The 14,395-nt window shown below is 37.8% G+C and overlaps 1 protein-coding gene across 4 annotated transcripts in view; it reads right to left on the bottom strand.

The window, feature by feature from the left end:
* The window catches only part of WDR7 (WD repeat domain 7), a 383,251-nt gene that overhangs the window by 295,541 nt on the left and 73,315 nt on the right, over window positions 1-14,395 (bottom strand). For all 4 annotated transcript variants that reach the window (XM_047765569.1, XM_047765544.1, XM_047765560.1 and 1 more), the window contains one exon: window positions 9,754-9,949. In XM_047765569.1, the coding sequence (XP_047621525.1) occupies window positions 9,754-9,949 (196 nt within the window). The remainder of the gene's footprint in view (window positions 1-9,753; window positions 9,950-14,395) is intronic.

The raw sequence follows: 14,395 nt of genomic DNA, 5'->3' as shown, positions 1-14,395 counted from the left end.
ACCAGTACGTGATTTTTCCCATTAGCTTTTAAATACACAACTATTTCACCTTTAAAAAAAAAAAAGTTAACCCAGTCTCCATGTCTAGCTGGTGTCCCATTTTTTTTATCATCATCCTCTAAAGACCTATTTTTGCTACCTCCATATTTTTCTCCTCCCAGCCTTCTTTAAATTACTCAAATCAGATTTCACACCAAACATGCACAGAACCTACTCCCCATGTTGCTAAATCAAAATCAGCTCTCAGTCCTCATCTTACTATCATTTACTATCAGCAGCATTTGACTCTATTCCTTGAACCATATTTTTCTCACTTGCCTTCCAGGCAAGCACACCCTTTATTTTCTTCTTTTTCCTGGAAGGTTCATTTTATCCTCTTTTGGGGTTTCTCTATATCACAGAAATACGTCTAAACCCTCGAGTGTCCCAACCATTACCTACCTGCATTCCATTGGTAATATATCCAGTCAGGAACTTACATTCCCAAATTTGCATCACCCACTCTGACTTCCCTCCCTTGAACTACAGACTCATACCTACAGTTGGCCCTTGAATAGCACAAGGATTAATTAGGGGCACCAATCCCTCTTACAGCTGAAAATCTACATATAACTATATAGTCAGCCCTTCTTATCCCCAGTTGATACCTGTGGATTCGACCAACAACAGATCATGCGGTACTGTTGTATTTATTATCTAAAAAAATACTCACACAGTTCAAACCTTGTTCAAGAGTCAAGTGTACAATTTATGAGTCAACATCTCTACTTGAATAGTTCAACTCTACCTAATATATCAAAAATTGAATTCTTGATTTTCTCAAAATCTACTCTTCCCACTGGCTTCTCAATATCTCACAATGAATTACATCCTTCAAGTTTCTCATGATCAAAACCTTGGAGTCATCTTTGGCCCATCTCATTCTTTTATGCCCCTCATACAACTATCAGCAAATCATGTTGGTTCTACCTTCAAACTATACCTAGACATCAACCACTTCTCACCAGATCTACTGCTACCACTCTAGTCTAATAACCCACCATTTTTGGTCTAGAGGCCATGGCATACAAGCTAATGTCTCTGCTTCTACCCTAGAACCACTTTTGGCTACTCTGGAAAAAGGCAGCAAAATATAATCTATAATAAGGAAAAAAGTCAAATCAATAAAAAAAAAACACTGAAACAGACTTTTTTCTTTTAATTAGCAAACAAAGGCATTAAAAGTTATTATAGGGAGTTCCCATTGTGGCTCAGCAGTAATGAACCCAGCTAGTATCCATAAGGACACAGTTTCAATCCCTGGCCTTGCTCAGTGGGTTAAGGACTGATGTCACTGTGGCTTCGGTGTAGGTCACAGATGCAGCTCAGATCTGGCACTGCTGTGGCAAAGGCCGGCAGCTGTAGCTCCAATTTGACCCCTAGCCTGGGAACTTCCATATGCTGTGGGTGTGACCCTAAAAAAGGCAAAGAATTTCAAATAAAAAAATAAAAGTTATTATAGTTGTACTCTACATGTTCATAAAGTTTGAATACAGAGATATGGAAGATATCAAAAAACTAAAATCAAAGTTTTAGAAATGAAAACTTCCATGTCTGAGACGAAAAACACACTCAATAGGAACAATGGCATATTAGACATTGTGTAGGAAAAGCTCAGTAAACTTGAAATATAAAATCAAAACTATAAAATAAAGAAAAAATAATTTTAAAAATGAAAAGACAATTCATAAGCTGTGGGCAATTTCAAGTAGCCTAACAGACATCTAACTGGAGTCTTCAAAGAGAGGAAAGAGTGGGGGAGGATCAAAAACATATTAGAATAAATAATGGCCCAAAGCTCCAAAATTTGTCAAAAATTATACACCCATAGATCCAAGAAGTACAACAAACCCTAAGTGCAAAAAATATGCAGAAGATTTTAACTGCTCAAAACCAATAATAAAGGGAAAATTTTTTTTTAAATCAGAAAAAAAAAGACACAGCATATAGAGAGGAATAAAGATAACAGTGATGGCAGACTTATCACTGGAAATAATGCAAGCAAGGAGACAGTGGGATATTGAAGGGAAAAAACAACAAAAACTGTCAACTTAGAATTCTATACCCAGAAATCTTTGAAATGATGGTGAAATAAAGTTTCAGATATACAGAAGCTGAGAGAATCATCCACAGACCTGCACTATAAGAAATATTAAAAATCAGACAAAGGGAAAATCATTTCATATGGAAATCTGGATCTACACAAAGCAATGAAGTGCCACAGAAATGGTAATTACATGGGACAATATGTAAAATTTTGTTTGTATATTTAATTTCCTTAAAAGATAATATACTTTTTAAACAAATAAGCAAATAGAAAGAAATAATGTTCTGGAGTTCCCGTCGTGGCACAGCAGAAACGAATCCAACTAGGAACCATGAGGTTGTGGGTTCGATCCCTGGCCTTGCTCACTGGGTTAAGGATCTGGTGTTGCCATGAGCTGTGGGCGTAGGGCACAGACACGGCTCGGATCTGATATTGCTGTGACTCTGATGTAGGCCAGCAACTGTAGCTCTGATTGGACCCCTAACCTGGGAACCTCCATATGCTGCAGGTGCAGCCCTATAAAGCAAAAAAAAGAGAAAAAAGTAATGTTGTAAATGAATTAAAACTATGAGCAACATTATGGGTGATACAAAAGACAAGAAGAGGTAGAGAGTAACCCAATTATTTTTGATTAGGAGATAAGACAAAGGTAGGAATGTACCATACTATTGGAGGGCCTTGTCTTAAAGCCCTATGTGAACTAAAATTAATCCCTTTTTTTTTTTTCCATTAAGACAGTGGCATGAATCAAGTGTATTTGTTGCTGTTTTATTTCCTATGACTAATTTGCCAGGAGAGTATTGGATGGAGGAGAAGGTAGAGATAGAAGATAGAGAAAGCAATAAAAATATCCTGGGTGTGAAAAAAAATGTAGCCCTATATAAAAACAGTATGCTGGAAAGAAAAAAGAGAAGAGTAGGGACTTAGTAATTAATCACACAGAGGACTTACGGGTAAGAAAGTGAAAAAAATAGTAATATTTCCACTCCAACACCTCTTCCTCCAAAATTTCAGAGTGAATCATGCAAAAGGAAAAAAGAAACTTTGATTATACTTAATTTTACCAAGATTTTAGAAAAGTACCTTTTTTTTCTTAACCATTTCATCTTTTATGTCTTTGTCCTATACTATAGTATTTTTTGTAATAGAATGAAAAACAAAAATGTAAAAGATAGAGAAAAGTTAATGATGTAATACCATATGCTGTGCAATAGAAACATAAAATAAAATCTGTACAGTATTAAATTCTATAGGCAAAGAAAATTCTTACTACTAAACCCTTCTACTAATAATAACAGACTAGACTAGAATACCACCTCCTGATTCCCTTTGGTTATTTTAGTAGCAAGACAAAATTATCAATCTAAATAAATCAAAATTAGGAGTTCCCATTATGGCACAGCGGAAACAAATCCAACTAGGAACCATGAGGTTGCAGGTTTGATCCCTGGCCTCCCTCAGTGGGTTAAGGATCCAGTGTTGCCATGAGTTGTGATGTAGGTGGCAGATACAGCTCAGATCTGGTGTTGCTGTGGCTGTGGTGTAGGCCGTCAGCTATAGCTCCAATTGGACCCCTAACCTAGGAACCTCCATGTGCTGCAGGTGCAGCCCTGAAAAAGCAAAAATAAATAAATAAATAAATATTCATGTTTTTAGGTAGCCATGCTTTATATGTGTTTGCTATATATGTTGGGTCAGTAGACAAATATACATTAGTTCACATTCTGTTATAGTTTATTGGACAACTGTTAAAAAATGACTCAAATGCTTATTTCATGAAGTAATTGCAAAAATAGGAGTATTTTAGAAAACTGGGAAAGACAAAAAATAAACAACAGAAAAAGATGAGAACAAAGTAAACTGATAAGACTTCCTACACTAATTTTTAGTAATATTTGGCAAGTGTTTACATTTAGTAATACTTGGCTGGTGTTTACATTTGTACAGGAACATCTAAAAACTGTCCCTATAGGACTAGGCGAATGATGAATCACTTTCATTAGGTAGCAAAGACGATAAAATGTGCAGATGAGAATGGTGTTAAGGGTTGGTAATGATCAAATAAGAACCCCTGGTAATACCCAGTCATTACCTAAGTACACCACCATTTCCCAAAGAGAAAGGATTTTGACCTTGTTAAAGGCCTGTGGGATCACCACTGCATGCTTACTGGGAACATCAAATGTGAAGAATGAGAGTAGATCCCTGAAGAACACAACAGCTCCATGTGGAATCAGCCACCATCTAGATCAGTGACCCACCTTTAATAAGTTCCTAAGTAGGTGTCAAGAGGTTCGGCTGGCCAAATCTTGTTGGTAGTTGTTTGACTAATTTTCTAACTATCCGGAGACGTGAAAGAATGGTAATTTCCATGGCCTCTATAGCACTATTAAGTGCTATTGCATATAATTAAGATGATACAATAAAAGAACAAGAGACTCTGGACCTCTACCTCTCCAATTAAATTTTATATTACGGAGTTGCCATTGTGGCACAGTGGTTAACAAATCCGACTAGGAACCATGAGGTTGAGGGTTCAGTCCCTGCCCTTGCTCAGTGGGTTAACGATCTGGCGTTGCCGTGAGCTGGAGTGTAGGTTGCAGATGCGGCTTGGATCCCGCATTGCTGTGGCTCTGGCGTAGGCCGGTGGCTACAGCTCCGATTCGACCCCTAGCCTGGGAACCTCCATATGCCGTGGGAGCGGCCTAAGAAATAGCAAAAAGACAAAAAAAAAAATTTACATTACTACCCTCAACTTCATTTCATTAGGAAATAAACAGTGGAAATAAAAACTACCCCTCTGAAGGGAAAAACAAAAGAAAATGCTACATAAAAGCAGAAAGTTAAGACTTCTTAGTGTTTTTTAAGCTAGAAATATCAGTATAACTCAAAACAGCAGACACAAAATTGCAGAGTGCACAAGCACTTTTAGTGTAATATGACTTCATTTGTAAAAAGGCATTCCGACAACACTAAGTAGAGAGATAAAGTATCCCCTCGGAGTTTAAATACATTTCATACATCAAACCTTGGCCGAATCTGATTTATTTAACTTCATTTTTTATTTATTTAATAAATAAATAAATTTAATAAATAAATAATGTCAATACCGTCAGGATGTGCCTCACTGACTCCTGGGGGACCTTTATATCACTAGCTGAAGCCTGAACAGCAAGGAGGAAAAAGAGTATACACCTCCTACTGTGGCTGAAACCCAAAATTTATTCTGCTTCTCTATCTTTACCCTGATTTAAGAATGCCATCATTTCACAGATTTCAATACCCATCTTAGGGTTAGCATATGGGAAACCATGGGAGGGAGGGAGGAATTAGGAGGATGAGAATAACATATACACACTACTGTATAAATCAGACAATCAAAAAGAACCTAGGGTACAGCACAGGGAAATCTACTCAGTAGTCTATATAACAACCTATATGCGGAAAAAAGAATGGATATGTGTACATGTACAACTGATTCATTTGCTGTACACCTGAAACTAATACAACATTGGTTAAGTCCACTATACTCTAATAAAAAATTTTTAAAAAATGCCATTATTGACCGTTTACCAAAATCAGAAGATAATTATTAAATTATCAGAAGATAATTGTTAATCTGCAATATTATATATTGGGCCCAGTTATACTAAACTAGTTATAAAAATATCCCCCAGGGAGTTCCCGTCGTGGCGCAGTGGTTAACAAATCCGACTAGGAACCATGAGGTTGCGGGTTCGGTCCCTGCCCTTGCTCAGTGGGTTAAGGATCCGGCGTTGCCGTGAGCTGTGGTGTAGGTTGCAGATGCGGCTCGGATCCTGCGTTGCTGTGGCTCTGGCGTAGGCCGGTGGCTACAGCTCCGATTCAACCCCTAGCCTGGGAACCTCCACATGCTGCGGGAGCGGCCCAAGAAATAGCAACAACAACAACAACAACAAAAAAGACAAAAGACCAAAAAAAAAAAAATCCCCCAGTATACATATAGTTAGGAGCTTTTTGTCATCTACTAGGCAAAAAAATCATCTCCTACTAGGCAAAATACTGAAAAGTAACTCTGTCTTCCAGTCAGTAAGGTATCACTTGTAAGAATTTCATTTTCAATACATTTACAAATGTAGTATTTAAAGCATCTGAAGTATTCAAGTATTACATATTTATTAAGAAATTCAGCTCCTACTGGACAGCACAGGGAACTGTGTCCAGTCTCTTGGGTTAGAACATAATAAAATAAAGTATGAAAAAAAAGAATGTATATATATGTGTGATTGGGTCACTTTGCTGTACAGCAGAAATTGAAAGAACATTGTAAATCAATGATACTTTAATAATTTTTTTAAATCAGGAAAATGATACTTTATCGTATTAATTTAATATTTTAAGTCCTAGACAAGTTTAGCATACTTTTGTATTTACAATATCTCAATTGTTAATTTAGTATGTAAGGTATTTTTTAAGTGTTTTACAAATATCATCGCTATAACTTACTTTAATACTAATTCTCAAAGGAAATATTTCTAAATGCAGGTAAGGCCATATTCCAAAGTTCAACAAAGTAACAAGTTCAGCAGCGGGTTTGTTAAATAAAAAGTAGGAAATACATACATATACAAGTACACACAAACTTCAAGTACATAAGCATACATGTACTACCCACCACATAAATATTATCTCATTTTATTCTCTTGGAACCACCATAAAGTGTGAACTATTATTACTTTCATTTTACAGATGAGTAGACTGAGAAACTTGCCATAGATCACAGTGCTATCGAACAGGTGATCTTAAATTCAAACCAAGGAATGTGACTCCAGAGACTAAGACAAACTCTATATATACTTGACCCTTGAATATCACAGGTTTGAACTGCATGGGTCCATGTACACACTGATTTTTTTCAATGGTAAATACTTCAGTACCACATGATCCATGGTCAGCTATATCCAAGGATAGGGAACCTCAGATAGGTAGGAAACACAGGAATGTAGGGCCAACTTTAAGTTATATATGGATTTCCAACCCTGAAGAAGGTGGGTGTCCCAACCCTCATGTTCAAGGATCAAGTGTATTTAGTTTGTAGGGCAGACCAAACCAGCAAACATGAAACAGTGCTACTCAGCAGATACAACATAACAAAAAGGGACACGGAAGTAAGACACAAAATTACATATGTAATACTAGAACAATTGTTTTTAAAAATGCATAGAAATAAGACTAAAGAGAAATATGCCAAAACTCAAACACAGCAATGGGATTTGAATTCATTTTTCTTTTCTTTTTTTCCTTTTACAGCCACACCTGCAGGATATGGAAGTTTCCAGACTAGGAGTCAAATTAGAGCTACAGCTGCCAGCCTACCCCACAGCCACAGACAACAACGTGGGATCTGAGCTACATCTGTGACCACATCACAGCTCATGGCAATGCCAGATCCTGAGAGAGGCCAGGATAGAGCCCAGATCCTCATGGACACTGTCAGGTTCTTAACTCACTGAGCCACAGTGGGCACTCCCATCTTTTTTTTCTAATACTTTTGTGCATTCAAAATTTGGCAAAAAGTAAGAACTTCTTTTACAATGAACAATAAAAAGAAAAATTAAATGCAAAAGCAAAGAGGTTTGACACTTTCCAAGAATGCTTCCTCTTGTCAAAATTGCCTATGTACTACCAAAAAAACAAGGACTATAAACAAAAAATCATGGCTTCTTGTTCCAAAAAGACTTAAGAGCACTCCTAGTCACACCTTTGTACAAGCAGAAATATGTATATAGTTGTTGTTTCAAAAAAGACTATTTAAAAAAAAAATCCTTCTGGAGATCCCAACATGGTGCAGTGGAATCTAATCCAACTAGGAACCATGAGGTTGCGGGTTCGAACCCTGGCCTCGCTCAGTGGGTTTAAGGATCCAACGTTGCTGTGGCTGTGGTGTAGGCTGGCAGCTACAGCTCTGATTAGACCCCTAGCCTGGGAACCTCCATATGCTGAGGGTACAGCCCTAAAAAGACAAAACAATTTTAAAAATAAAAAAAAATTTTTTAAATGCTTCATGAATATAAGAATAGGAATGTAAAGAAAGTTTTTCATCACTGATAGATGATGACAGGATAGTAAAGTAGAATAAAATGTGACCTTTTTAAATTTTTTTTGGCCATGTCTACAGCATGCATAGGCTCCCAGACCAGGGATCAAACCCTCACTACAGCAGTGACAAGACTGTATCTTTAACCCACAGAGCCACCAGGAACTCCTAAAATGTATTCTTAAAAGCTTAAACTAGTGGAGTTCCCGTCGTGGCGCAGTGGTTAACGAATAGGAACCATGAGGTTGCGGGTTCAATCCCTGGCCTTGCCCAGTGGGTTAAGGATCTGGCGTTGCAGTGAGCTGTGGTGTAGGTCCCAGACGCGACTCGGATCCCGCGTTGCTGTGGCTCTGGCGTAGGCCGGTGGCTACAGCTCCAATTAGACCCCTAGCTTGGGAACCTCCATATGCCGTGGGAGCAGCCCTAGAAATGGCAAAAAAGACAAAAAAAAAAAAAGCTTAAACTAGTAAGAATTTAGTTACAGGAGTTCCTGTTGTGATGCAGCGGAAATGAATCCAACTAGGAACCATGAGGTTGCAGGTTCAATCCCTGGCCTTGTTCAGTGGGCTAAGGATCCGGCACTGTCATGAGCTGTGGTGTAGGTCACAGACTCGGCTTGGATCTGGCGTTGCTGTGGCTGTACTATAAGCTGGCGGCTACAGCTGCAATTCGACCCATAGTCTGGGAACCTCCATATGCTGCAGGTGCGGCCCTAAAAAGACAAAAAGAACCAAAAAAAAAAAAAAATGTAGTTACATACTGAAAATTTTCCTTGGGAAAACAAAATTCTGTGTGTAAACCTTTTATGTCATGGTCTATAAACTTAAACATTACTTGTTCTATACTATGAACATACATAAAATTTCTGAACCCTGAAATTTTATATGTTCTCTCTAAAACTTAAAACTTTCATTTCAGTTACCTCCTTTAGTTAATTGCTCAGTATTGTTTTTCTACTTTGCAAATAAAAGATAATTTTATTTTTCCACTGTTTCTCAATTTGAGACAAAAATTGTTCCTTCATTCTACAATTTGTCTCATGATTTATACAGAAATCACTTATTTGTCTGGTGTCTGCATTTCTGTCCTGATCTGTCACCATTCTTTTAAATATCAGTGCAGGGAGTTCCTGTTGTGGCTGAGCAGGTTTAGATTCCAATTAGTATCCATGAGAATGCAGGCTCCATCTCTGGCCTTGCTCAGTGGATAAAGGATCCACCACTGCCACAAGCTGTGGCTTGGATCTGGTGTTGCTGTGGTTGTGGCAAAGCCCGCAGCTGTAGCTCCAATTGAATCCCTAGGCTGGGAACTACAATATGCCACTGGAGCAGCCCTAAAAAAATGTTTAAAAATTAAAAATAAGTATCAGTGAAACTCTCTACAAGTATTTGAGATAGTATAGCAAGTAAGAGGCCACTTAGATATTTATTTATTGATGATAAGAACACTTAGAAAAAGCAGTGATGAGGAAATACAAGTAGCAACCTTTTTTACATTTTAGGAGTTTTTTCCTCATACAAAAGATTTTTCATTTCTAGGAAGTCAAATATACTCATTTAATTTTCAAATCTACCTCAACATTTGTTCTTACCAGTATCCATTTGCCAGACGTACACAGAGCCATCTGAACATCCCACTACTAGGTAATCATCAGAAGGCCTCCACTTGATTACGTGAATGGGGAAAAGATGACGTGATGCCAGCATAATGCATTTTTTCTCTCGTAAACTTAGGAGTCCTACTGAATGGTCACTGGCTACAGAGCAGATGCAGTGCTGCACTCTTGCCTGAAAAGAAGAATAATCCTTAATTACGTTTAGATAAAATTCAGAGTAAAGTGGATCCTGCCCTCAATTAAACCAAAATTAACTATATATTCACTGCACTGAAAACACTTAACCACAGCATTAGGATGCCTTGACAATTTTCTTCTTTTATATTATACATAAAACACCCAGTTCAATCACCACAACACTTTGAAAAATACTAAATTAATACAAGATTAAAGTAAGGAAAGATGCCTAGGGAAATCTGCTGTTCAAATTTGAAGATGACCTTACCAAAATGATTGCTATATCTGAGCAAGTAGAGCTGGAAAAAAAAAATTGATCTGTTATTATGTGTTCTCTTTCCATGGTCTGAACTTGCCTTTGTTAGCTGCTGGAGCTGCTTTCGGCAGTGCTTCCTTCTGTTTGGGACTCTGTCATTTAGACCATGCTCTTCCCGGCTCCTTTGCTCAAAAACAAAACCCTCCTGGTTCCTCTGCCACAGTCATTTCTTAAGAGCCACAAATAGTTTGAATTATTTGGAGCTGTGATTCACAGTGCCTGTCAATAATGTCAGCAGGAGTCTCACCTCAACTAACACACAGGAGCCCATTAAACATTCTCTGTGTATTTCCTGTTAATCTCTAGTTTTTGCCCTACCATTCCTTTTTTTGGGGGGTGGGGGGGGGAGAGCAGGTGGTATGCCCATGGCATGCGAAAGTTTCCAGGGCCAGGGATGGAATCTGCACCACAGCAGTGACCTGAGCTATAGCAGTGGATACTTAACCAGCTGAGCCAACAGGAAACTCCTGGAAAAGATATTAGGGACTGCAGGGTAATTGACTATAACACACAAAAGCATTACATGCAAAGCAATAAGTGGCAAACTACAAAAAACATCATTTAAATATAGGCAATGTTAGAATAAAACAGGATAAAAATACGTAACATGACGCCTTTACTTTCAGTTATTTCATGCCAGATAAATATTTTTTGAGTTTCACCAGACATATGTTGTAACCCAAAGTATAATAAGATGGAGGCTTTGCATTTCTGCAGATATCATTAGCACTGATTTTGTATTTATCAAATATAGCCATCACTCAATTTACAAAAGGGATGATTGCTGCATTAATGGTTAACTATTTTCTACTTTGTAACATAGATCTGATAGAAAGTGGTCACCTTATTATTTCTCTCATCAGAGAAAATAAATCTAACAGTGGGCTTTTTCTCTGTGTACGAGTAACTAAAAAGAATGCTTGCTTAATAGCATTCCTTTTCATCTCTCCACATCCTTTAACCAGACACTGATCTGTCATAGGACTCACAACACCTGTCACTAGTTCTTTTTTCTTTCTTTTTAGGTCCATACCTGCAGCACATGAAGTTCCAAGGCTAGGGGTCAAATCGGAGTTGCAGCTGCTAGCCTAAGCCACAGCCACAGCAACACAGGATCCTTAACCCACTAAGAGAGGCCAGGGATTGAACCCACCCACATCCTCACAGACACTATGTTGGGTTCTTAATCTGATGACCCACAACGGAAACTTCACAACACCTGTCTCTACTTTTGATTCTGCTGTTTTGACTCACAAGCTCTCTGAAATCTTTAATTAAAATGAGCTAATCCTTAATTAATGTCATATAACTAACCAGCCTACTTGCTAGTACCCGAGTTGACAATCATTTCATGAATGTTCACAACATTCTTATTCCTTTTCATAGAGATATCGAGGAATGAGTTGGTGTGAGGAGTTTGTTTAAAAGGGTGAATTTTTACCAATATTCTTTACTATGTTTGATGTTTTTCAAATTGTTCTGTTGGTAGATCTCAACATCTGAAGTGGTAACAAAACTACTGAGAACCACTGACCCACACAGTCTCTCAAATATCCAGTTTATAATCTCACACAGAGAGGAATGCAGACAAACAAAAAAGGATTCCCTGTTCCCGTAAGGAACTTGACCTCTGACATCAACTCCTCATGAGAAGTCTCACTGTCAAAACTTTCGCTCTTGCTGTTTATATGCAGGTGGATAATTTTTTAAAATTCAAGGAGTTCCCATTTGGCTCAGTGGGTTAAGAACCTGACTAGTATCCAGGATTTGGGTTTGATCCCTGGCCTCGCTCAGTGGGTTAAGGATCCAGCATTGCTGCAAGCTTCAGTGTAGGAGACACATGCGGCTCAAATCTGGAATTGCTGGGGCTGTGGCTAGACCAGCAGCTGTGGCTCCAATTCAGCCCATAGCTTGGGAACTTCCATATGCCATGGGTGCAGCACTAAAAAGAAAAAGGAAAAAAAGGGGGGGGGGAATGTGCTTGGGCTGTGGGATGGAAATCCTGTGAAATCAGATTGTTATGATCATTACACAACTATAGATGGATAAATTCATTTGAGTAATAAAAAAATGAAAAAAAAGTTTTTATTTATTTTTATTTATAAAAAAAAAGTTTTTTGAATTCAAGAAAATGCCATCCTCGGAGTTCCCATCGTGGCGCAGTGGTTAATGAATCCGACTAGGAACCGTGAGGTTGCAGGTTCGATCCCTGCCCTTGCTTAGTGGGTTAACGATCCGGCATTGCCGTGAGCTATGCTGTAGATTGCAGACGCGGCTTGGATCCCGCGTTGCTGTGGCTCTGGCATAGGCCGGTGGTTACAGCTCCGATTAGACCCCTAGCCTGGGAATCTCCATATGCCGAGAGAGCGGCCCAAGAAATAGCAAAAAGACAAAAAAAAAAAAAAGCCATCCTCAAAAAGATTTAAAAGCCCTACATCAGATTATCACTCTTAGTAAAAACAAACATACACTGCAAGTATTAAATAAGAGCACAAGGTGTGCTTTAAAAAGGAGATTATGAGATAAAATTTTATGAAGGGGGAGTTCCCGTGGTGGTACAGTGTAAACGAATCCAACTAGGAACCATGAGGTTGTGGGTTCGATCCCTTGCCTTGCTCAGTGGGTTAAGGATCCTGCCTTGCCATGAGCTGTGGTGTAGGTCGCAGACGTTGCTCCGATCTAGCATTGCTATGGCTGTGGCGTAAGCTGGCAGTTACAGCTCTGATTAGTCCCCTAGGCTGGGAACCTCCATGTGCCACAGGTGTGGCCCTAAAAAGACCAAAAAAAAAAAAAAGATCAAGGGTAAAATAACTGGATTCCAAAAATTCTAGCTTTTCATTTCCACATGATGCTTTCTCTTCTAACATATATTTACATAAATGTGTTTTAAAGAACAGATCTGTTCTTCTTTCATATAGTGCAATAATGACGAAAAGTGGCAAATGACATGCCTCATCCACAAAAAAGAGTTTGGCCCCAAATAAAAATCTTATATCATCCATGTAAATGAAAATAAGCATATGAAGAGTTAAGCCTAGCTTTACTGTAATGAGCAACAGTCTGTAAATAGCCAAAATAATCAAGACTGAAAACAAACAAAAAGAAATCAATATTACTAAAGCCCAAGAAAGCACAGTTATTAGAGGTACTTAACTCACAAGAAAAGATGGTTCTCTGTTTTTTAAATATGGATTTAAATAGACCTAATTTTTCTTCTTTCAAGAAAATGCTGGACCAACTCGTGTGAAGAAAACTGGCCTAGAGTGGAAATGGCCCAATACAGTAAAACCTCATTAATTTTGATTCCATTAATTAATTCTGAGTTGATGGTTATCTTCATAGGCTGTGTGAAAACAAATTAATGGTATAAACAAAGCAAATGTCTAGCCTATTTAAATGTAAAAGGGAAAAAGACCATTCTCAAGCATCACTTCGGTATTAATTTTAATTCAAACAATGAACAGGGTAATGATAAATAATTCTCAGCTACCTGTTAAATGAAAACACTTACAAGATTTGCTAAAACACAATTAATATGGTTTCTTCTTGTCTGTCCTCAAAACTACTGAAGAAGCACTTCTTAAAGAATATTTGATAATTCCTATTTCTCTTTGATTTAGACCCGGCTTCCCCACAAAGGAGTTGAAATAGCAAAATTTTTCTCTTAGTAAATTATTAAATTCTAGAGATCCTGATTATTAAACACTTACTTCACCTACAACGACTGATTCTATAATTTAATTCCATTCTACTTCACTTTCTTCTACTTTGACTTGGAAAAGTCACCTAACCATGACTTAACATCAAGGGTATTTTAACAAGAATATGACATATAAATTGTGTCATCAGAATAATTATACAAGAACTAAAAAAATGTGAACCTTGTACTTTTTTTTTGGCCGTACCTATAGCATGTGGAAGTTCCCTGGCCAGAGATCAAATCTGTGCCACAGCAAGGACAGCTCCAGATCCTTAACTGCTAGGCACCAGGGAAATCCATGAACCTTGTATCTTCAACTAAATTATCTGAAAAGCATTCACATTCCAAATTTGTTTGATCACATACCCATTTGTTAAAAAAACTGTATACAGTGTATTCTCACTATATGTACAAATTATATATGT

This window comes from Phacochoerus africanus, chromosome 2 (genome assembly GCF_016906955.1).
Source record: "Phacochoerus africanus isolate WHEZ1 chromosome 2, ROS_Pafr_v1, whole genome shotgun sequence".
NCBI classification, from domain to species: Eukaryota; Metazoa; Chordata; class Mammalia; order Artiodactyla; family Suidae; genus Phacochoerus; species Phacochoerus africanus.
Note: the sequence above shows the minus strand (reverse complement) of the source record. Positions and strands in the feature narration are given on the sequence as shown.